Source organism: Rhineura floridana, chromosome 9, assembly GCF_030035675.1.
Source record: "Rhineura floridana isolate rRhiFlo1 chromosome 9, rRhiFlo1.hap2, whole genome shotgun sequence".
NCBI lineage: Eukaryota > Metazoa > Chordata > Lepidosauria > Squamata > Rhineuridae > Rhineura > Rhineura floridana.
The window spans coordinates 96,588,717-96,612,130 of NC_084488.1; the positions used below are offsets into that span (position 1 = coordinate 96,588,717).

Here is a 23,414-nt window from a genome sequence, read left to right on the forward strand (position 1 = left end):
AACAGCACTATCCCCAGCACTGTGGCCCAGTAAATGGTATTCAGAGTACGGTTGCCAGGGTCTTGGCCTGAGACTGATCCTGTATCTTTAGGAGAAGAGAAAGTCAGCCAAGTGCAGGTGTTCTTGCAACTCTGTAATGGGAAAAACCACAACGTGGAATTCTCCCTTACCTCTGCCCAACTTTTAAAGATACAAAAGACCTCTTGGTTGCCAGGCCCAGCCTCCAAGAGGTCTTCTGTATCTTTAAAAGTTGTGGAGGGGGGAGGGAGAATTCCACGTTGTGATTTTTCCCATTACAGAGTTGCAAGAACACCTGCACTTGGCTGACCTTCTCTTCTCCTAAAGATACAGGATCAGTCTCAGGCCATGGACCTGGCCAGGCCCGCCCTTAGCATGTGCGGGGCCCGGGGCAAAAGCATAATTGCCCCCCACATGCTTTCTCTCTATATATTATATATATATTTAGAGAGAGAGAGAGATTTTATTTACGAATATATGTAATTATAATATTTAATTTACATATGAGGCTAACAACCTATTAAATACAAATATGATTACCTTCACTTCAGGGAATACACAAGAGTAGTCTCACTGAGCACATAGGCTTATTGCAGCTTTTCAACTAGACCTTTGTTTATTCAGGAGTAAGAGTGCAATCCTAATTCAATTTACCTGGGAGTAAGCACCTTTGCATTCTGTAGAACCTACTTCTGAGTAGATGTAGTTAGGGTTGCATTGTAATGCCTGCTTGCACATTGACACTAGCTTGTCTGCCTGCTCACTCACTCAATAGGGCTACAATCCAGTACACACTTACCTGGGATTAAGTCCCATTGAACACAACAGAGTTTACTTTTGAGTAGACATGTATTGACACTTGATGCGATAATCAGGATTTTTTAAAAAAAGTCTGGCATGTTTCTTGCCTAAAGAGTCCCTTAGGAATTAACAATGCAATACCTTGCAGGGAATGGGTGGCTCTTGGGTGCTGAGTAAACACTAGCTGGCAGCTGTACATGAAGCCTGTTTTTGTTGTAGAAAATAAAAACAATTAAATTGGACTCACAGTTTCCAGGAAAGCTGAAATTGTTTTACTGTGATATCTCTGTAAGGTAGATATATCCATTTCAGTTTTATTCAAAATGGAAACTGAGGCATGCATAAAGTTATGTTTCCACTTCAGAGTTAACACAGTTTTGGTTAACTATCTTTGTATATCCTGGGTTTTAGTTTAAACCCCAAAATAATCTTGCTCCTGGGATCACCTCAAAAAGCCTTTGTGAGACTGCCAAAATTCTTACATTGGCCTTTTTATGCTCCTAATTATGATGCAAACAGTATTTTTGTCACCAGCCATATTTTGTTGAAATCCATTTAGTTATAGATATACTTTTTTTTTAGGACTGGGAGATAACAAACCCAAATTTTAATTGATTAATAAAGGCTAGTGTTAATCAGTGAGTGAGAATGTTAAGGAGAGGGAGGGTTAAGGTGTTAAAATGTGTTGTGAAAGAAAAAGAAAATATTACAGAAGGCCTATTTAAAAATCATGAATTCTCTCATGCTGCTTTCAGTAGCACTAAGGTTTAATAATATGCAAATTGATTTCAATTTAATCAATAAGCTGAAAGGAAGATTAATTAATTAGTAATCTTTGAAAAGTAAACAGCCATGTTGGCTGGGGCTGATGGGAATGGTGTTCCAAAACATCTGGAGGGCACCAGGATGGAGGACGCTGTTCTTCCTCCCCCTTAATCCCCCCCTTAATTTATTCTACCCCTTATCTAATCCTCGCTATAGTAGTTGCTTCTACAGCTGTGTCTTTGGAGCAATGAAACAGAGGTGCATCTGACCTCTGTTTCCTCTTTTCCTGACTCTCTTCTCTCCAGTTAAAATGAAGCAACACTCCCACACACAACCCAAGCCTGTCTTCTGATTCATGCATCCTTTCTCATCTTTAACCTCATATCCACAACCCATCCCTTCCCCAGGTTGCAATCTTAAATTGTGACAAGATGCACCTACTCTCCATGTCAGCACAGTAGTGGGAAAGAACAATAATTCCCACTCTAAACAATCACATTACTTTTGGGGTGATGGTGGAGGCAACAGTAGCAGGTTCCCCTTCCTTTGACAAGCTAAGCATGGCATGCATAGCCCGCCCACCCCTTTCATCTTCTTAACCCTTGACATATTAGATTGAGAAATTGTGACTGTCCTGTAGGGATTGAAAGATCTGTCAATTTCAGTTCTCTCAGTTTCTCATTGTTCCAATCTTAAATTCAGTTCTCCACATTTCTGTAGCAATGTGCATTTTTTAAAAAAAAAATCCTCATGAAAATTCGCCCACATTTTAGTGCGAATTTCTCCTTATAAACACATATCAGTAGTCAGTTTTGATTAATGTACACAGTTTGCAAGCAATTTGTCCTAGTATAATGCAATTTTGTATGTTATTTTCACTCTATATTCATTTGCATTTTGCCAATGCTGCTTAGTTGGAGAACTCATCCAGTTGGAGCATTGCAAAACTTGGATGTGTGTGAATTTCAAACGATGGCTCTGTTTCGGTTCTCATACTGTTTTGGAAAGCGTGAATTTGATAGATTCAGCTTCAGATGCAAACTGAAATGAAATTCTTGTCCATTACTGTCCAATAAGTAAGCTTTCAGTCTTCCAGTAAGCTTCTGTGGCTGAGCAGGGTTTTGAATTGGATTCTCCCTAGTACCAGCCCAATGTGCCACCATCTAGACCACACATGCTCTCAAGAATCATTAAGGCATCTCCAATGTTAAACAGCCTTATGTGGATGGGGTGTGTGTGTGTGTGTGTGGAATGAAGCTTGAACGAGATGTTGTTGCATCACATGCACATCCATATACTTTGTCTCACATTTATCTCTTTTGTTTGCTGCAGTACAATTTACAGACAGCCTTCTTTCACCATGTTACAGTATAGCCCTTGTCCTTTTTAAAAAAAATCAGAGAGATGGACATGCAGTCCATAAGCTACCTTAAGAGGTCAAAGGTTCTTTGGAGTTCTTGCCTAATAATTCAGCTGAAGTGCTATAGTAATCCTATTTACTGCATGAGTGAATTCCCCTAGTGCCAAGAAGCTATGAACCCTTTTCCTTGTATTTCATCTATCCCAAATGTAAATGCTCTTAACTTTCTCAGTACAGCAATTAGCATTCAAGGACCTTTTGTGTGTGTTTCCTGCATTTAAAATCTTCAAGAACACTGTTATTTTTGCTGGAAGGGAAGCAGCATAAGCCTAATTCAAATGAGTATGTTCCCATAAATGTTAATTTTACAGCTCACCCACCCACTCCCTGCAGAGGAATGTGTTACTACAGATGCATTTTGGTCATGCCTTACTGGAAGGGACCATCTTCTACCTAACAAATCAATAATAATGTATTTCTCCCCGAAAAGGATTGTACAGAGGGGTATTCTTGGAGTTGTGGTTGGTATAAGTTCACACACAGGCCAGCATTAAGGAGCAGTTCTAAATTCGCTGTGATAAGTACTATGTATTAAAAGGAGCAGCATAATGAGATTTTAGGAAAAGCAAGTATAAGCATGAGAGTGGTGGCTTCCCCACCCCTGCTCCCCTGGCCAGGAAATTTCATCTGCAGAAGCATGCTGTTGACTTATCAGACTTTTCATTGTGAGCCAAAATAAAGCCTTGGCATTGTAGACATTTAGATGCCTTGGATGTAGGAAGGTTGTGCCTCTTACTTTCACCAGGATAGGCTTGTATGTGAAGGGCTGTTTGGGTTGAAGTCTAGTTTGCTTGTATGGCTGGTAAAATGGCTGCTGTGAAAGACTTTTCGTGTATGGGTGAATAAAAATACTATTGGAGAAGATCTTTAAATCATTTCCTTTTTTTACATTAATTTACAAATCCAAGCCAAGGTTTGGCAGCTGTGCGGCCAAGTTACTTTGAAACTGGAGCCACAAATGCCCTTGGAAATGATGCAATTTGATGATGTAGTGTCATTTCCAGGGGCATTAATGGGGATGCGGGAAGATGGTTCCCTTTGTTATGCAGCTTAACCCTAAATGAAAGGTGAGAGCTGGAGCCTTGAAATTGCCCATAGACAGTTGCACCCAGACAGCAGACTTAGCAGGCACACAGATCACCTGGTCATAGTCACTATGATGCAGCATATTGTTGCGTGCCACCCCAGGCTCCAAGCGGTGAGAGATTTCCAGGGGTCCCTGCTCTTACCCAGGGTTTAATTTCCTCTGAGAGAAGATCAGCGGAGTCTGTGGTGTCTTCATGAAATATCATTTATTTATTTACACACATCCAACCTGAGCTTAGGATGGAGGGGTTCAAGGCATCAGCAGTCCAATAGATCTTGCATTTTTCCTTACAGGAGACTGTGACGTCCTCCCCTGGTTCTCCCTGTCAGGTTCCCACCTGCTTGTGGCTACTGCCTTTCACTAGGCACCACCAGGGACACCACCAGTCCAGACTGTCCTTTATATGCTTTCTCACTCCGCTCTAGCACAGATCTCACTAGATCCCACTGCTAGGCAACACCACCAGTCACGTCCTATAACCAATACTCCCAGAGACTTTGCCTGAATCTCTCTCTAGCTGGTTACTTTTGTGACTGCGTGCTTATGCTGTTCCCAACCCCCTTGTATCTTTATATATAAAGCATACAACTCTGGGTTGCTCTGGATACTTGACTTGTTATTATTTCTCCCTTCACCGCTGCCACCATTAGATACTGCTTCTGTTCAGCCTTGGTAATTACCTTGCCCTCCCTTCTGGTCTGTATATCCCCCAGCCAAGGATCAGGCCTTTGGTAAACCAAGTAAGTATTTATTAAATATCAGAAATAACAAGACTAGTTTTAGAATGTTTCACAAGCGTATGGTTTCATCTATTCCTGTTTTGTACTTGACTTATTATTAATCAGAACTCCAACTCCCTCTTTCTCCACACTCCTGACCTCCACCCTCAAACACCTCTTTCTCCACACTCCCAACATCCACCCAGATTCAACTGTCATTCTTCCATTTATACTCCCAGCCATTCAAACGCTCAGCCAATCATCCAGCATTCTACTGCTCATGTACTCCCCCTCCTCTTTCACTCCACTTACCATATGTCTTCTATATAAACAGCACTTACCATATTTACACTATAAGCAGGAACATCACAGAGACACCCTAGAGCAGCCTATCCCAACCAGTGTGCCTCCAGATGTTGTTGGACCACAACTCCCATCAGCCTCAGCCAGCATTGCCAATGGTCAGGAAAGATGGGAATTGTGGTCCAACAACATCTGGAGGCACACTGGTTGGGAAAGGCTGCCTGGAGCCATGGTGCAGAGAGCCAGCCTCTCTGCCTGCCTTCAGTCCCCAGCCTCTTTCTCTCTCACCCTACTCCAAACTCAAGCCTCTCCTTGGCTTGGGGGGGGGGTCCTGAAGGGTTTCAGTAACAATAGGTTCTCCCTGACTCATTCACCAGTTAATGGGCACTTGATAGGCCCATTAACACATCTGGCCACTCTATTAGACTAACAAAGGGAGATCTGGCCAGCAGAGCAGATTTCTCACCTCCGGGTGCAGGGTTCCAAATCAGAGACTGACGGGGCTTATCGAAATCATCTGTTTCAACCCCAAGCCCATAACAATATTGTAGTTAGTTCCATTTAAGTTATAGTAATCATGACTATATTTGCACCTATCCATATACATTAGCATTTAGATACACAAATGCAAAATTTTATGTGAATTCTTTTTTAAAATGTTTTTCATCTTTTCTGGTGATGGGTAAGTGGCCAGTGTGGTGTAGTGGTTAAGGTGTTGGACTGCGACCTGGGAGACCAGGGTTTGAATCCCCACACAGCCATGAAGCTCACTGGGCAACCTTGGGCCAGTCACTGCCTCTCAGCCTCAGAGGAAGGCAATGGGAAACCCCCTCTGAATACCACTTACCATGAAAACCCTATTCATAGGGTCATCATAAGTCGGGATCAACTTGAAGGCAGTACATCGTCATCATCAAGTGCCACCCTACTTGAATTCTACGTTATTTTTCAACTTCTCCCACCCCCACACTTCCGTCCATAATGTTGAACCTGAAACATGTGTTCGATGTTTCTGTCTACAGACTCCTAGGTCTACTGTATGGGCTGCCAAAAAAAAAAAAAAATCCACAAGACATTTGTAATCGGAATATGTAATGGAGGAAGACTATTTGCCACTGTGATATTCCCAGGCTGTTCTGTGCTGTTACGAAATCTAAACCACAGATTACATGGGTACTGCTAACCCGTATCTCCATAGCAGTGTGTAGTTGAAAAACTATGTGACATGACATCATGTTGCTGTAATGCCATCACCCAGCAGCCAGTTAAGTGGAGAAGGATAGGAACAATGCTGATGTAATGACACCCCTGTGTCTTCCAGTAATGCGTGCTTTGGGCCTGTGAGCTAGAAACTTGCATAGATCTTCAAGAAGTTTAACTCTGAAAGCTTTTAAAAAAATGTTTTTAAAGATGTTTTGTTTTAATATATTTTAAAGTCTGTTTTTATTATGTTTAAAGTGTTTTTAATCTTTTGTTTGCTGCCCTGAGCTCCTGCTGGGAGGAAGGGCGGGATGTATTTATTTATTTTATTTATTTATTTTATTAGATTTATATACCGCCCGACTAGCATTAGCTCTCTGGGCGGTGAACAACAGGATATAAAAATACAAAACATCTCAGATCTCATAATAAATACAGGATAAACATATATAAAACAATAAATCAAAAACAATTACAACAAAATTTAAAACTAAAACGAGTTACATATTAAAACGCCATAGCAAAGAGGCAAGTCTTAACCTGGCGCCGAAAGGAGAGCAATGTCGGCGCCATACGCACCTCTTCGGGGAGACTGTTCCACAGTTCGGGGGCCACCACTGAGAAGGCCCTAGATCTTGTCACCGTCCTCCGAGCCTCCCTATGAGATGGAACTCAGAGGAGGGCCTTCGATGTGGAGCGTAGTGTACGAGCAGGTTCATATCGGGAGAGGCGTTCCGATAGGTATTGTGGTCCTGTGCCGTATAGGGCTTTATAGGTCAAAACCAACACTTTGAATCTAGCCCGGAAGCATATTGGCAGCCAGTGCAAGCGAGCCAGAACAGGTGTTATGTGTTCCGACCGCCTGGTCCCCGTTATTAATCTGGCCGCCACATTTTGGACAAGCTGTAGTTTCCAAACTGTCTTCAAAGGCAGCCCTACATAGAGCGCATTGCAGTAGTCCAGTCGTGAGGTTACCAGAGCATGTACGACTGATGTTAGGTCCTCCCTGCTCAGATAGGGACGTAGCTGGGCTACCAGCCGAAGCTGGTAGAAAGCATTCCGTGCCACCGATGCCACTTGGGCCTCAAGTGACAGGGAAGGATCTAAAAGAACCCCCAGACTACGAACCCGGTCCTTTAGGGGGAGTGTAACCCCATCCAGGACAGGGTGTATATCCACCATCCGATCCGGGAAACCGTTCACCAGCAGCATCTCAGTGTTGTCTGGATTGAGCCTCAGTTTGTTAGCTCTCATCCAGTCCATTATCACAGTCAGGCAACGGTTCAGCACATCGACAGCCTCACCTGAAGGGGATGAAAAGGAGAAATAGAGCTGCGTGTCATCATATAAATTAAATAATAAATAAATAATAACTAAACTCTGTACCAGATGACAATTTGTATTCTTGGGATAGCTTCCAATTTCGTCTTCATGTAAGTTTTTCTGATAAGGTTTATACGGCTTAAGAGCTAACACAAATTATGAGATAACAGGCCTTTAATCAAATATAGATGGCAAGGGGATCCAAACTGAGATCCACACCCATTATGTTAGAGAAACATCCAGTTTTAAGATCCTTGCTATGGAGGCCATGCAGACTGAGATTCTGAAAACAAAACAAGATAGAAATAATTAACTTGAGCTGGCAAATTGATCCAGAATCTTGACATAGGTGGAGCTTGGTTTTTATCTTTGTTTGCTAAATACAAATAAAATATGCTAAATGAGACCACTTTTCAGGGCATCAAAATTTTCCAGTGCAATTAGATTAATTTGCATAAGAAAAATTTCCAGATACCCCCCCCTTCCGGAAAACCAACTTTACTACTGTTCGTAGACTATGGAAGACCAGTAGAGATTCAAGGACTAAGGTAGAAAATTTCCCTAGTGAGACTTGATTTATCAGTCTGTTACTCTGAATGTCTTGCAGAACTCTTGTGGCTTTATGAAGGCCATAGATTTAAGAGCGATCCCTCACTGGATCATACCAGGTGTTCACCTAGACCTTGGGCCAGTCAATGTCTCTCTGTGTAACCTACATCGCAAGGTTGTTGTGGGGATTAAATGTGGATGAGGGGGACCATGTACACCACCTTCTTGGAGCTTCTTGGAGAAAAGGGAGAAATATAAATGCCATAAATAAATAAGTTGCACTGCAATTTAGGAGCCAGCAAGATTAAGCTGCATCTTGGATAGTGGGGACGTCATGCTCATTACTTAAAGTTGGAGTTGAACATGGGATGAGTTATACACAAACAGGGTTATAATTCATTCTGCATTTGCTGGAAAGAATGCATTTAACTGTGTCATTGCTGGAAAGTCAGTCTGTGGTTTGAATCTCTGCCTTTTGGGTAGAAGGTGCATGGTTCTGAAGAACAGCTAGTTAAAGAATTTCATGGGCTGAGACTGCATGAGAAGAGGGAATAGAAAACTACTGGACAGTATGCTTAGGAGCCCCTAGTTATGTTGTGCTGCTTGTGTGTAACTGATCCGAAAATCGATATGTTTAGCAGCTGCTTTAACAGCTGAGGTTTGCATTCTCTGAAGGCCTGTCAAACCATCAGTGCCACAGTGCACTCCTGCACTCTTTCCTGTATAAGTTTGATCTCAAATGGACTAATGAGTGGTGGAAGGGACATAAGCCCAGTGGTAGATCACATATCTCACAAGCAGAAAGTCCCAGGTTCAGTCTCAGGCATCTCCAGGTAGGGCTGGCAAAGATTCCTGCCTGAAATCCTGGAGAGCTGCTGCCAGTCAGTGTAAATAACACTGAAATAGATGGACATACAGTCTGGTTTGGTATAGGACAGTTTATTATGTTCCCATGAAAGATGGTTGTATTGCACTAAAATTGCACCAGTGATTGTATTGTATTGCACCAGTGATTAAAGCAGCAGACTCATGGCCATGTAGTTAGGTTTAGATATTGGATAATTGTGACATGAGCCAATTGCTTTTGATAGTTTCCTCTCTTTGCCACTAAAGGAAAAACTTAAGACACAATTGTGCCAGAGCCTGAGTTGATATAGCTGGTCCCATTCCCCCTTGCCCCCATGTTTCTTACACATTAGTTCATATTGTTTGGTATTGGCTTCTTGTAATCCACAATACAGCTGTAAAATTAAGCATGAGGTAGGATTTACCTCATCCTTATTCACATATATTTCAAGTAGGGTATATCTTGGCTTTCTGTCCTGTAATAGTTTCTTCCTTATGCCTCTTTCCTGTATGTGGTCAAAATTTGTCCTGGTACAATGAAAAGGACTCGGATAAAACCAGATTTTAAAGAGATTACCTTTCGCTTTCCCATTATAAAAAAAAAGGGGGGGGAGCCAATGAGACTTGGGCCACAATAATAATTTTCCCAAGTAGCAATGTCATAGATAAATCATCTTCAAAAGAAGCTAAGCTTCCATAGTGCTTGTTTAGATACACTTAAGCAAACTTACATAATTTAATATCTTTAAGATATTAATATTCTTAAATAGCATAATAGTTATTACATGTATAAACTGAAAGAAATTATTGCAATGCAGCTATCTGATGCATGTTTACTCAGAAATGAATGCCACTGCATTCAACAGAACCTATTCCCTAATAAGTGTTTTTGGAATAGCAGGCTTTAGCAGGATTATTAATCTGATTATTTTTTACATATGGAAAGCGGCAAATAAATTAGTTACATTTAGGATTGCAAGCTGCAATCATACTTGGAGATAAGCCCCACAGAAAGGAAACTTGCAATTAATATGTTTAGGATTGGAACATTGACTGGAAGTAACACTAGCGGGAGGAAAAGAACTGTCCATGGGGTCCAAAATCTCACCTACGTTTTGCTTTATGGAGATACTGACATGACTTGGGCTGACCAAATCTCTAGTTACAGCCTTAGAATTTATAAAGCATTCAATGACTATTGGTTATTTTTCTAAATAAGAAATTAGCAGTGGATGATTCTGAATAGCTAAAATTTTATTTATTTATTTATTTAATTTGTATTCCTCCTACCTCCTGAAGGAGTCCAGGTCAGCAAACATAAAACACTTTAAAACATTCCAAAAAACACAGTTACAATTAAAACATTCTGAAACAGTTAAAATATTCTAAAACATAGTTAAAAATATTCTAAAACACAGCTTTAAAACAGCTTTCATTAGTGATCTTCAGGTTGCCAGGAACAGTCCTCTTCAGCCATCAAATGCCTGGGTAAGCAGGAATGTTTTCAAATTTCTCCTGATAGTTAATAGTGATAGAGTCAGACACACCTCACTGGGGAGGGCATTCCACAAACAGGGAGCCACCACTCTAACGCCCTCTCATGGGTCAACTCCAACCAGGCTCAGTGGTGGCACCACCATCAAGGTCTCATCTACCCATCGTAGAATAGCTAATTCCCTGGAGGTTCCTGGAGGCCTCTGACAGGTCTATGGACGCCATCCAGTCGTTCTGAATGATGGCCTCCAAGATGGACTTCAGCGTTTCCATCCAGAAGCTTTTGTAGGCCCCCTTCTTGTTGAGCCACTTGAGATCAAGTATCGCTCTGGTACTCCCATTTTTTTATCTGAACTACAAAGAAATGGAATACACCCCCTTCCCCTGTTCCTGACTCAGGAGGACAGGTACTATTGCTTGTTCCTGGTGGCAATTACCTCTGCTTCGCGGGTGTCAGAGCTCAGGGCTCTCTCTTCTGATGCTCAGTTGTGTATCTTTCACACGGATAGGGTGGTCTTGAGGACAGACCCCCTCCTTCATTCCTAAAATCAACTCGCTCTTTCACAGGTCTCAGGAGGTGGTTTTGCTGTCATTTTGCCCAAAGCCTTCTTCCCCTAAGAAGAAGTCATGGCACACTCTGGACATGCGTAGGGCTCTGCGTTTCTCCCTGGACAGGATGCCAGGATTTAGAAAATCGGAAGCACTGTTTGTATCTTTTGGAGGGACCTCCCAAGGAGGTAAGGCTTCTCCCTTCTCAATTTCCCACTGGCTTAAGGAGGCAATAGTCCAAGCATACCAGTCTTTGGGAAAATCTCCCCGGAGGGGTTAACAGCACATTCTTTGAGGGGGCCTTCTACATTAGCAGCGTACAAGGGTAGCTTTCCCATAATAGACATTTGTAGGGCAGCAACATGGGCTTCTGTTCACACTTTCGCTAGACACTATAAAGTTGATTCGTGGGCCTCTGCTGATGCAGCCTTTGGGCGGATAGTCTTGCAGAGGGTGGTTAAGATGTGACCTGCATTACCGGAATCCCACCCTGTTTAAGGGCTCTGGTATGTCCCAAGGCCAATGACTGGCCTCCAGGAACCTCTGGGGGGAAACAGAAATTCTTACCGTGAATTTCTATTCACGGGGGTTCCTGGAGGAGTCCCCGCCGCTTCATTCTGGGGTTTTTGGTTTATGCAGGTAGGGGGTTAGTGGCTTCTGCCAGCGCCCTACATGTGGGTGGTAGTTGGGGCTACCTGGGGATTTCCTAGCAATTTCTACCCCTCTCTTCAGTTTCTGTTCAAGTCAGGAAACATTGGAAGGATGGAATCTCACACTCGAGTCAGGTGATCCGGGGTGGCGGCGAAGAGGTGATCTTGCTTGTCCAGCCAGTCTGGAGAGAGTGGGATTGCCCCTCCCCCAGGGCGAAGTCATCGGAAGTGCACCCTGCCTGAGGGAGGCGCCATTCCCAAGGCCAATGACTGTCCTCCAGGAACCCCCGGGAATAGAAAGTCACAGTAAGAATTTCCTTTTATCCTGCCCATTGGAGGAGAGGAGTTGACTAAATTGGATCTTTGATCAAGTGTTTCAAAGATTTTTGAGGAGGAGGTGAAATGTATGTATATCTAAAATTTAGTTGTCACCTGTGACAAGTGCTATTTTCTGAACATCTTAAAAGCTCTTCTTATGAAATTGCTACAGGCTTTTATTTTAAGCTTACACCTCAAACCATTTCTCCCCTAATTTTCAATCCAAGTTGCTGTTCTAGTTGTCAAGTGTGTTAGGCTCAATAGATTAAAAAAAGAAGAAATAGATACTAATCTGAAACAAAAAGATTTGGGGGTTCATAAGAAAACTCACTGGGATTTATTTATTACAGTGCTTTATGAGAGTAGAGGAGATTAAGTGGCTGGCATTTCTCATAGGTAATGATTTATAACTACTCTCAATGAATACATTTCCTTCCACAAAAGTCTCTTACTAATATGGTAATTGGTTAGATCTTGTGGAATGGAGATCCTGCAAGTTTAGTCTATGGGATAATGTCATTAGTGTCTCTAGTTCCCCTTCTCCCCATAATGAATTGACTGCTTTGAACTGGATCAGAATTACAAAATAATAATTTGTGAGCTTCCTCAGATTGATGATGGATACAGTCTAAATTGAAGACAAATATTCTGTAGGTTATGATCCTAGCATAAGCTGATTGTACACTGTTGTATTCCTTCTGCTTATAGAAGCCATCATGTATGTTGACCTCTTTTCATGTACCTGAGACATTGCTAGTCCTGAGATGGAGAGGCTTGCACAGAATTTCACATTGTTTTATCTAACCTCTGATGATCCCCTTCTGTTGTTGCTGCTGCTGCTGCAAAGGGCAAGAAATGTGAAAGTAGTGTGCAGGGTCTTGCCCTGGAGAGCGTGTCCTGAATATATGCAAGATGGTTCCCCTGCTCACCATTACCAACTGCCAGCCTCCACATCTAGAATTAGTGTTCCAACCTTCTTGTTAGGGTTGGCACCATTTCTTTTGACAAACGAAGCCCTTGTGGGTACACAAGTGTCATGATGGACAGTCATGGTAGTGAGACACACATTGTGTGCTAAGAAAACAAAGCTACTGATATTTCTTGTGCATGGAAAACAAGAATAGAATCTCATGCCACTTAATCAGTATAGTAATCTGAACACCTTGGCTTCCTTGAGTTGGAGAGCAGATGATCACAAGAATAACAGAGTAAGGAAATTAGACCCATGGAGGAGATTGCAAAGAAAGTAGCCGTATTCACATAGCTATGAAATATGACTCAGAGGCAAAAATGTCCTCCTTTCATTTATTTTTGTAAAGATGCTGTATGGGGTAGGAGTTGCGTATTATTTTGTAGCCTGGAACCAAATGATTATACTGTTGTCTTTCCAAGTTATTTCCTCATTGCTGATTGAGATATTCAAATAAAATGGTTGAACAGCTAAGTTATAAGAAGGCTCGATAGATCGTGCTGTGCCATGGTGAAATCAGCAACAACTTTACTCCTACCTACACAGTACTGCCCACACACTCCTGGAACGCTCAGTGGGAGTTTAACTAGGTACAGTTGGACCTGTGTAATTAGCTTACTTTTCCCCAAACCTTTTCTGAGCTGTAAAATGTCAAACATTTAGCTTTTAAATGGAGCCACCATGGTGCCTGAAACATCAGGAGCCAGGAAACTGTTTCTTTTCAGATACAAAGTAAATGTGCATAGAACACTTGTATTAAGCTACAGGTAATGATTGCAACATGGCCTGAATGTCAGAGCACTGTGGTTATTCTGTACCACACACAAAAAAAACCACTTTGCATTTGGCAGATCACAAAAGAGTTGGGTTTCAGTGCTGTTAAGGGGGATTGTTTGAGGGATGCTTCAAAGTGCTTAAGGCTGTTTTTCTTGAAGAGGTTGAAAGAAATTCATTTGATGTTGCAGAGTCCAGAACATATGGCTCTGTGGGATGAAGCTTTGATTTCCCCCAAACCCCACCTCCCCTTCTTCTTGTGTGCCTGTGAGTAGGAGAAAGCAAGGGAATTTCTTTCCCAGCTTAACCAAAGAGGTTGGCCTGCTGTTCTGGAACATGAGAGGCATTTAAATATGGATTGTTGCACTATGCTGCCAAAAAAGACAATTTCTTCTGGGAGAGCAATTTTGTTATCAAATCTTGCAATAACTCCTACTTAGGACATGGGTTTTTACAGGAAGTCTGTCCAAAAAGAAGAAGAAGAAGAAGAAGAAGTAAACACCCTACAGTATGAATCTCTCCAAGTGCAACCAGGATTTAATAAGGACCCACATCTTTTCTAACCTGAGGCAAACCCCTTGAAAGAGATGCCCAAGGTGTGATTAAAGTCCTTAAAGGGAAAAATACTATAAAAATCTGTTTTTTTTTTTAATGTTTATTTACTGCTCTTCGCCCAGAAGGAGCCCAGGGCAGTGTATCATTTATAACAAAAAAATTAAAAAATCTGAAAATTACAAAACAAACAACATACTACAGTAGTACAAAATTAGCACCTTAAAGTCAGATACATGGGATCACAAGACACTGAGCCTGAGTGTACTGCACTGACTGGCTGCGACTGAACCCATTTCAAGGTTTTATTTATTTATTATTTGATTTATATCCCGCCCTTCTTCCCAGCAGGAGCCCAGGGCGGCAAACAGAAGTGCTATAAACACTTTGAAACATCGTAAAAACAGACCTTAAAATACATTAAAACAAAACATTAAAAACATTTTTTTTAAAAAGCTTTAAAAACATTTTTAAAAAGGGTTAAAAACATTATTTTAAAAACATACTGGTATACAAATCCATACATTTCTAAGGTCCCAAGTACTTCAAAGGATTGCCGCCTCTAGTACCTACCAACCCATGCTCCAAAAGCAACAGTAGAGGCCTTGCTTATGATCCTCTCAACAGGCATGGCCAATGAAGCAGTGACACAGGACAAGCCCTTCTGTGTGGTATTGTCCCAGTTGTGGAATTTCTTCTCCACATTGTTCACGTTCATATGTCAGCTGAAAACATATTTGTTCACCAAGGCATTTGGGACATAGATCTCATCTGCTTCACTGTGTATGTAACAGTATGTGTGTATGTAGTATGTATGTAGACATGTCCAGCACTTCTTTCCTGTCATTCTTACAGGCAAGTAAAGAGACCTCCAAGAGCAGATATGGATTGTATCCAGGAAAGTGCATCAAGAAATTAGCTTTAATTAGCTGTAAACCAGAAATCCCAAGTGCTATGATATCAATGACACTAGTTGGTTAGCTTGTGTTACTTGACACACTTTTCTTGGTTTCAGAATCTAGACAAGGTGGGGTTTGGATATTTATTGATTATTGTGTTCATTTGATCTTGCAAAATGGGGGTGATGGGGCTAATTGGCAAGCAGCATACACTAGATGGCATTTGGTCCCTAGTAACTGACTTCATGCAGTGAAGCAGTGCCAATTTTCTTTGGAAGTGATAGTGTGGTATGGGGAAGTATAAAGCAAAATAACACTAGAACTCATGGACATCCAATGAAGCTGAATGTTGGAAGATTCAGGACAGTCAAAAGAAAGCACTTCTTCATGCAGCACATAATTGAACTATGGAATTCACTTCCACAGGAAGGAGTGATGATCACCAACCTGGATAGCTTCAAAAGAGGATTAGATAAATTCCTTGAGGGTGAGGGAGGCAGCATGCCTCTGAATGCCAGTTGCTGGGAATCAAAAGGTGGGGAGTGCAGTTTCACTCAGGTTCTGCTTGTGGGCTTCCCATAGGGATCTGGATGGCCACTGTGAGAACAGGGTGCTGACTAGTTGGGCCTTTGGCCTGATCCACCAGGGCTCTTCTGTTCTTAAATTCAGTACATATACATTTACCTAAACCTGGACAGAGCTGTGGAATTTTCCACTGCAGCATGTGACCTTGGGGGAGGGAGCTCTGTTGTTCAGTGTTTCCAATTATACTTTTTGCTGAATTAATTGTTCCTATAATGATTTTTAAATGGGTGTAATTGTTATTGGTTCAATATCTAAAAAAAGCAAAATCTTTCAACATGCTATTTGGAAGCTTATGGAACAAACTTGGGTGGGACACTAAGTTCAAAAGCAAATTCCACTGATGGAGGTCAGGAAGCTGCAATCAGCTTTTCCAGATGTAATCCTGTATGGGCTAGTCTACACTTAAAGGGCTTCTGTTGAGCCTGGCTGCATTTTTAAAAATGTTTTTAATAACCATAGTCAAAACAATTGACATGAAAACAGGAGGTAATGTCTGTGTGACAGGATATATAATATACCTTAGCTTGGATCCAGTGGTACCCTAACATGAGCCGAAAGGCACATCTGTTCACAAAAGGGCTTCCTGATTTCCACTGATTCAACATCCGCTCCACCCTGAAAAGTGTTCTCAGGGGTCTCTTGACTCTTCGAAGCAGGACTGAGGAATCATAGGAGATGAGTTCTATTTCTTGAGCAGAATTCTGCTTGCATTTGTTTGGATCCAAGCCGTTCTTTCTCAAGTCAGATACCTGCCTTATGCATGTATGCATGCACACTCAAGCATATACACTCAGATATTTTTGTACTGCTTTCTTTACACTTGGCTCATTAGTCTATCATTAGTCTACCAAGAAAATGCACATTAGAATAACCAGATACAAGAACTGAGTCTTCCCCAGCTCGTTGTGCCCTCCAGATGTTGTTGGACTACAGCTCCTGTTACCCCTGACCACGGGCAGTGCTTTAAAGAGCTGATGTAGTGCACAACATCTGAAGAGCACCAGGATGGGAAGACTGGATTGTTGTTGTTGTTATTTGTAGATTGCCAAAGATCATTCCAGAATATATTAGCATAGTTCTCTTTTTGCTCTCTTAAACAATTCTTATAATCACCTTGTTGGTCTGAACTAGGGATGTGCTTGGATTTCACAAAATTCAAATTTGACACCAGATTTCCTATTTATTCACTTTTTTTGTCCTTGTAGATTGGTTTTTTCCTAGCTTTTTTTGTGGCTGAAGCGGATTTTTTTAAAAAAAAATCACCTAAAAATGATACTGATTTCCTTCAAAATAACAATATTAATATTGATATTTCCCTCAAAATTATAAATATTGATATTTTAAGGAAAATATCAATATTTTTAAAAACATCTATGAAAAACTATTTTTGGTGGAAAAAACATTGATTCCTTACAAAGAGATACCAGAAGAAAGTTCAAAAGAGCAAAAATTGAACTAGCACCAAAATGCGGATCCCATCCCTAGTCTGGACTAGATCTTTGCACTCACAGGAGCTTTAGTCTGGTGTTTCTCAAAACATCAGTATCTCATACCACATAGCAAATCCCTCTGTGAGATATTGGACTGCCCTACAAAGTTGTCAAAATGCAAACACCATTTGGGTTGGTCTTTCACAGTCCAATCCACTTCCTGTGTAGCTTGGAAGAATTTGGTAACGTGCCTCTGAGCATATGGTGAGTGGTGGCAACACCTGAAATCAGCCCAAATAATAATAGAAAGAAGACATGTGCTGTACTGATCTTGTTTTAGCAGGGAGGAAGCAAAATTATTAAGACGGTTGACATAGTTCAGATAATCACTTTAAATATGTCGGATTCCCTTTGTAATTTTAGTGAAGTTTCCTATAGAAAATCATTTTCTTTTGCTTCCATTGTGGAATACTGGTACTGACTTCTGCAGAATAGTCTCCAGTGGACCTCAGGAGTGTCTCAATTTGCACAAGATAAAACAATGGGAGGCGAAATACATTCTAGCAAAATTCTAGGTGTGCTCTATGTTTTTAATTGACCATGCCCACCTTGCCTTAAATGAAGTGGTTTAAATATAGCAGGCTCAAAACATGCATCCTCTTTTTTCCAACAGCTAAGAGTCATTGCTGAAGTAGCAACATACTGTAATCAGTCTGATTTTACATCAAACTGCAGTTTCAGATTCAACTGTTCATGCACCCAAAATAGAAATAGAACATAACCTCCAGTTTGAAACACAAAAGGCTGTCTTCACCATCATATGACATTGACCAATAAAAAGGCTTTGAAATTAATAAAAATAAATTTGACACAGGTTTCTAGGATGAATAAGAGAGAAATAAAATTTTCTATATTAGATTCTCTGTAGAAACAATAGTAACACAGGAATGAAGCAAAGTAAGAAGAACACCAACAAACATACAAAAATGTAATTCTCCATCTTTGGAGATGACAGGTATTGCCACCACTCACCATATGCTCAGAGGCATATGTTACCAAATTCTTCCAAGCTACACAAGACTGTGAAAGTCCAACCCAAATGGTGTTTGAATTTTGACAACTTTGTAGGGCAGTCCAGTATCTCAGAGGAGGTGAAGTCCCTTGGTGCATTCACTATAGCTGCCCAATTTCTCTGCTTTTTAATATAATATTAATAATAATATTAAATTTATTAGTCGCCCATCTGGCTGGATGTCCAGCCACTCTGGGCGACATACAAGATAAAAACAATACATTAAAATGTTAACATTTAAAACCATAACAATAAAAACCTAACCCACCCCAAAAGCCAGCCTGAAGAGCCAGGTCTTCAAGGGCCGGCGGAAGCTCATCATAGAAGGGGCATAAAGTTTGATAGAACTATGTGTGGGCTATAGGTACGTTCTTAAACCGCAAGGTTTTTTGCCTATTAGTGTATTTTCTTTAACACTGAATTAGTAATACTCATGATTTTTAAGATTATTGCTGCTGCTGCTGCTGCTGCTGCTGCTCCTTCTACTTTTGTTGAGACTTGCACCTAAATGTTACAGAGTGGAGTGCTCCTGTTCAGAGTTCAGTGATGCCTTCATCCAGGATACAACATTTATTTCACCTCCATTTTTCATTTCTTCCAGCCCCCAACAGTCAGCATTCTGTTCCCACTGAGCATTTTCATTGCCACTAGGCTGTTTCATTTTTTTAAAGACTTTTTGTACTTGTGTAAAGTCTGGAGTTGTTCCAAGCTTGGTGATACCTCCCTCTTGTACGCAGATGATGCCATTTTGGCTATATAAGGATTGGTACTTGGAGAATGAGGGCGCTATTAGTATGGGTTCCACACTGCAACGCAAGTGGACGATACCATTCTTATAGTTGGAAATACAGTGGTAGTGAGATGGCAAATTATTTCCCTGCTCATCAACCTAAAGGTATTCTAGCCTCCAGAAAGTAACTAGATCACAGACCTACTGGCAGCCATCTCTATCCAATGGACCTATCAATTTTTCCCAGGTTGCTTGCTGTTACATGCAAGGCTTGTCCTCTGCCACTGAGATAGTTCTTTTCCTAAAGCAGGGCTGGGGAACCTTTTCCAGCCTGACAGTTGCTTTACCTCATAGGCAACCTTCTGGGGGCTACATGCCATTGGTGGGTGTGTTCAGAGACAAAGTGAGAGGGGCAATGGATGTGACCTTGTATAGTATGCAACATTTCAGCCAGACAGAAGTCAGAGATTCATGAAGGCAGGCAAGCATAAGACATTATGCCAGCTCAGAGCACTTAGGAGGGCATGCAGGAGGGCCAGTGACAGGGATGGCCTGGGGAGGAGGCATGGCCTAGAGGAAAGTCCCCAAGGGCTAAGCAGATTCAACCACTGAGATTGAGGTTTCCCCATCCCTGCCCTAAAGGAGGAAGGGCAGATAGGAATATAGGAAGCTACCTTATATGGTCTATCAGTCTGTCTAGCTTAGCACTGTTGACAATGACTGGCAGTGACTCTACAGGGTTTCATATCTTTCCCAACCATATCTGGAGATGCTGGGGATTAAACCTGCCACCAAGTGCTGATATCAGCCCAGGATGGTGGTCAGAAGGATCTTGAAATCAGGTGTGTGTTTGTATGTGCGTGTGTTAGTATCGACAATAATTTTATTTCAATTCTTTAGAATAGTATACACATTCCCTGTGCATGCCACCCACATATATCTTCAACTTTGCAGTTTGTTTGTTTGTTTGTTTGTTTTTCTTTCTTTGTTTTGCTTTTGGATGTTGTTGGGGCATGCTGGGACAGCATGGTGCCTGAGTAAAAGCAACAGAAGAGGTCCATGCATTTTGTGTTCCATTGGTGTAGTTCTTTAAAATTCATGTTAAATCAAGATTTTATTATTTATTCATTTATGATGTTGTTTAATATAGAAATATATATAAATAGATAGCACCATCAGACTGCATGGTGTGTTTCAGCGTAGCAACAAGATGACAGGTATTCTGTCTATGCATCTTTGGGTAATTCTCTAGTGTAGTACTTTGTTTGGCAAGCTCCTCTACTGTAAGTGGGCTGTGACAATGTTGTTTCTTAGCAACTGTGGACCGTAATGACTTTCTATATACTGTATGTCACCTGTACAAGCAACTCTGCAAAATAAGTCTAAAATAGCTGTTACTTCACAGCAATTGTTCTCTGCAAATATGCCTTCATCTTTCTGTTTTGAGCAGGTGAAAAATTCATGCTTTAATTATGGCTAGTTGGCAGCAGATATGACACTTTAAAAAAATGTCCACTTTTCTCCATAGTACAATGTGTATCTCAAAAGAATTAATCTGGAATATAACACAGCTGGCTATTTCAGTAGTCTTATATTTGAACCCAGTGTCCAAAATATTTACAGGCATGTGATGTTACTAATATGATAGGGTTATAAAACATCAAAAGGGTTAGTAGACAGAATTTTGAATAGAGGATTTTGTGGGGAAATTGCACTAAGAAGAATAAGGCCGCACTGGATTCTCTGGGACTTATTTGAGTAGACATGGCTAGGGTCACATTGTAAACTATCTGCATTAGTGCAGCTGGCAGTATGTGTCAGTTGCTTTCGGGAACAGGTAAAAAAGCATTGCATAGCTTGATTGGCCAGTTCTTTTTTGGGTACAAATGGCCTACAGGCCAATAAAAATGTTGTGGGGTTGCTCAGTTTGTTTGAAAGACTGCGCTGTTTCTCTCCTAGCAAACGTGCACAGAAGGAAATATTTGTTCAGCTTCATTTCTGTTGACTTTGTTAAATGGCTGAGGAGCCATGCATGGCTCCAGAGATGATGTATGGGCAGACACCCCGAGTCACAAATATGGATACGCTTTGTTGAATCCACAGAACCTGTGGTATGAAAAGCTAACTTAAGCTTAAACAATCTGGTGAAGCAAAGAAAGAATTGACACTTCCCTTCACTCTCTTCTGGACATCCAGCTAATCGCAGCTGTTATTGTAAAATGTGTTTGTTTGCTTTGGCTGGCTACTAGAAAATCCAAGGGAGAAGCACATGATGGCATTGACTTGTGTTTCTCCTACAAGAAAGCTTACAAGAACAATAAGGTGAAATACGTCTCTGTTTTCAACTTGTTGCAATATCATCGAGGGAACCAGGAGCCCAGGGGGCAGAATCTACACAGTTAAAACGGCAATCCCCAGGAGTTCCTCTTTGTTCTGAGCTCTGAGGGGGATGCCATGAGCAAGATGAGGTAGAAGTGGCAAGACCTTTTATCTGGTTTTAGTGGTGTGCAATAGTGAAAGACTATATAAACAGCCCAGTGAATTATTTTTCATCTTAGAGCTGCTGCATATGTAGAAAAAGGTATTTTTGTAATAAAAATGTTGCTTGCTGTGTGGAAATCTTCACCACAGAAGTGTGTTATTCTTATAAAAGCTAAGCACTGATAAGAACCACCCCACACATTGACCCAGTTCACAAATAATGCTAAGCCAAAACATAGTGCAAATGAGAAAATGTGTGGGTTTCCAGATTGAAGATCATAGCTGCTGCTCTCTGCCCTGCTGCTGCCGTACTAGCCTCTGTTTGGCCTAGCTTGAATACGAAATTGGACTCATGGCTTATCTCACTCCATACAAACCACAAACTATAACCAAGGTTTGTTCTTTGGGAAACAAATGACAAGTTCAGATTTGGACACAATGCTAAACCAAACATGCCTTATCCCCAGGTAGTGTGGTGATGGTAGCTGCATTGGGAGAGGAACACGTTTTTCTGTCCAGGAGCTTACATATTTGCTCATTTATGCTAAGGTGTAGTTTGGCTTAGCATTACATATAAAACTGGGCCATTGGAAGTTCCTTGGGGCTGGGGAGTTTCACTCTTTAAGGTATTGTTTACATGATGGTGCTATGGTTGGTTGTACTGCCTTCAACTTGATTCCAACTTATGGCATCCCTATGAATAGGGTTTTCATGGTAAGCGGTATTCACACGGGGTTTACCATTGCCTTACTCTGAGGCTGAGAGGCATTGACTGGCCCAAGGTCACCCAGTGAGCTTCATGGCTGTGTGGAGATTTGAACCCTCATCTCCCAGGTCATAGTCTAACACCTTAACCACTACACCACACTGGCTTTCCAATCGTGCTATAAATATAGGTAATTAAAAATAATAAGTAACTTACAGATAATGTGTATTATACAGCCACAAGAGCGGCGGTATACAATAGCCAGCATGGATTTTTCACATTCCGCAATGTTAAATTGAAAATACCCCCATGCCATTCTGATGCTCCACATCCGGGGAGGTGGGGTTGCTGTGGTCTATAGGAGTTCTTTCTCTCTCACCAAGCACCCTGTCCAGGTGGCGACTGGTTTGGAGTGTCTTCATCTTGTGCTGGGCCAAGGAGACAGACTGGGAATACTGTTGGTGTACCGCCCACCTTGCTGCCCAACGGCTTCCCTAGCTGAGCTGACAGAGATAGTCTCGGAGGTATTGTTGAGGTCCCCCAGACTTGTGGTACTGGGGGATATCAACATTCATGCCGAGGCTGTCTTGTCTGGGGCGGCTCAGGACTTCATGGCCTGCATGACAACCATGGGGCTGTCTCAAATTGTTACTGGCCCGACGCATGTATCAGGACATACTCTTGATTTGATCTTCGCCACCGGTCATGGAGATGGTGATCTGAGGGTGGGGTATTTTTCATCTACTCCATTGTCATGGACAGATCACCGCTTGCTGAGCTTTAGACTCACAACAGCCCTTTCCCTCTGCAGAGGTGGGGGACCTATTAAGTTGGTCCGCTCCCGGAGGCTTATGGATCCTGTTGTTTTCCAGAACGCTCTGGGAGTTTTTCCGGCTGATTGCACTGGCGCTCCTGTCGAGACCATGGTCAATCTGTGGAATACGGAGATGACCCGGGCCATTGACATGATCGCTCCTGCGCGCCCCCTTCGGTGCAGAGCTCATACAGCACCGTGGTATACCCCGGAGCTGAGAGTGATGAAGCAAGAGAGAAGGAGGCTAGAGTGCAGGTGGAGGCGAACTCCTGACGGATGTAATCGTTCTTTGGTAAGTGCTTCCACTAAGTTGTATGTAAAAGCGGTTAGGGCGGCAAAAAAGTCTTATTTTGCTGCCA

The 23,414-nt window shown here is 41.7% G+C and overlaps 1 protein-coding gene across 6 annotated transcripts in view; it reads left to right on the plus strand.

Annotated features, from left to right (window-relative positions):
- Positions 1-23,414, plus strand: part of PPP3CA (protein phosphatase 3 catalytic subunit alpha) — a 272,066-nt gene that overhangs the window by 82,713 nt on the left and 165,939 nt on the right. For 5 of the 6 annotated variants that reach the window (XM_061582852.1, XM_061582855.1, XM_061582853.1 and 2 more), the window contains exon 1: positions 11,154-11,262. The exons of the other annotated variant lie outside the window; for it this stretch is intronic. In XM_061582852.1, the coding sequence (XP_061438836.1) occupies positions 11,169-11,262 (94 nt within the window). In that variant the 5' untranslated portion in view covers positions 11,154-11,168. Of the gene's footprint in view, positions 1-11,153; positions 11,263-23,414 lie in introns of those variants that run through there. 6 annotated transcript variants of the gene reach the window in all.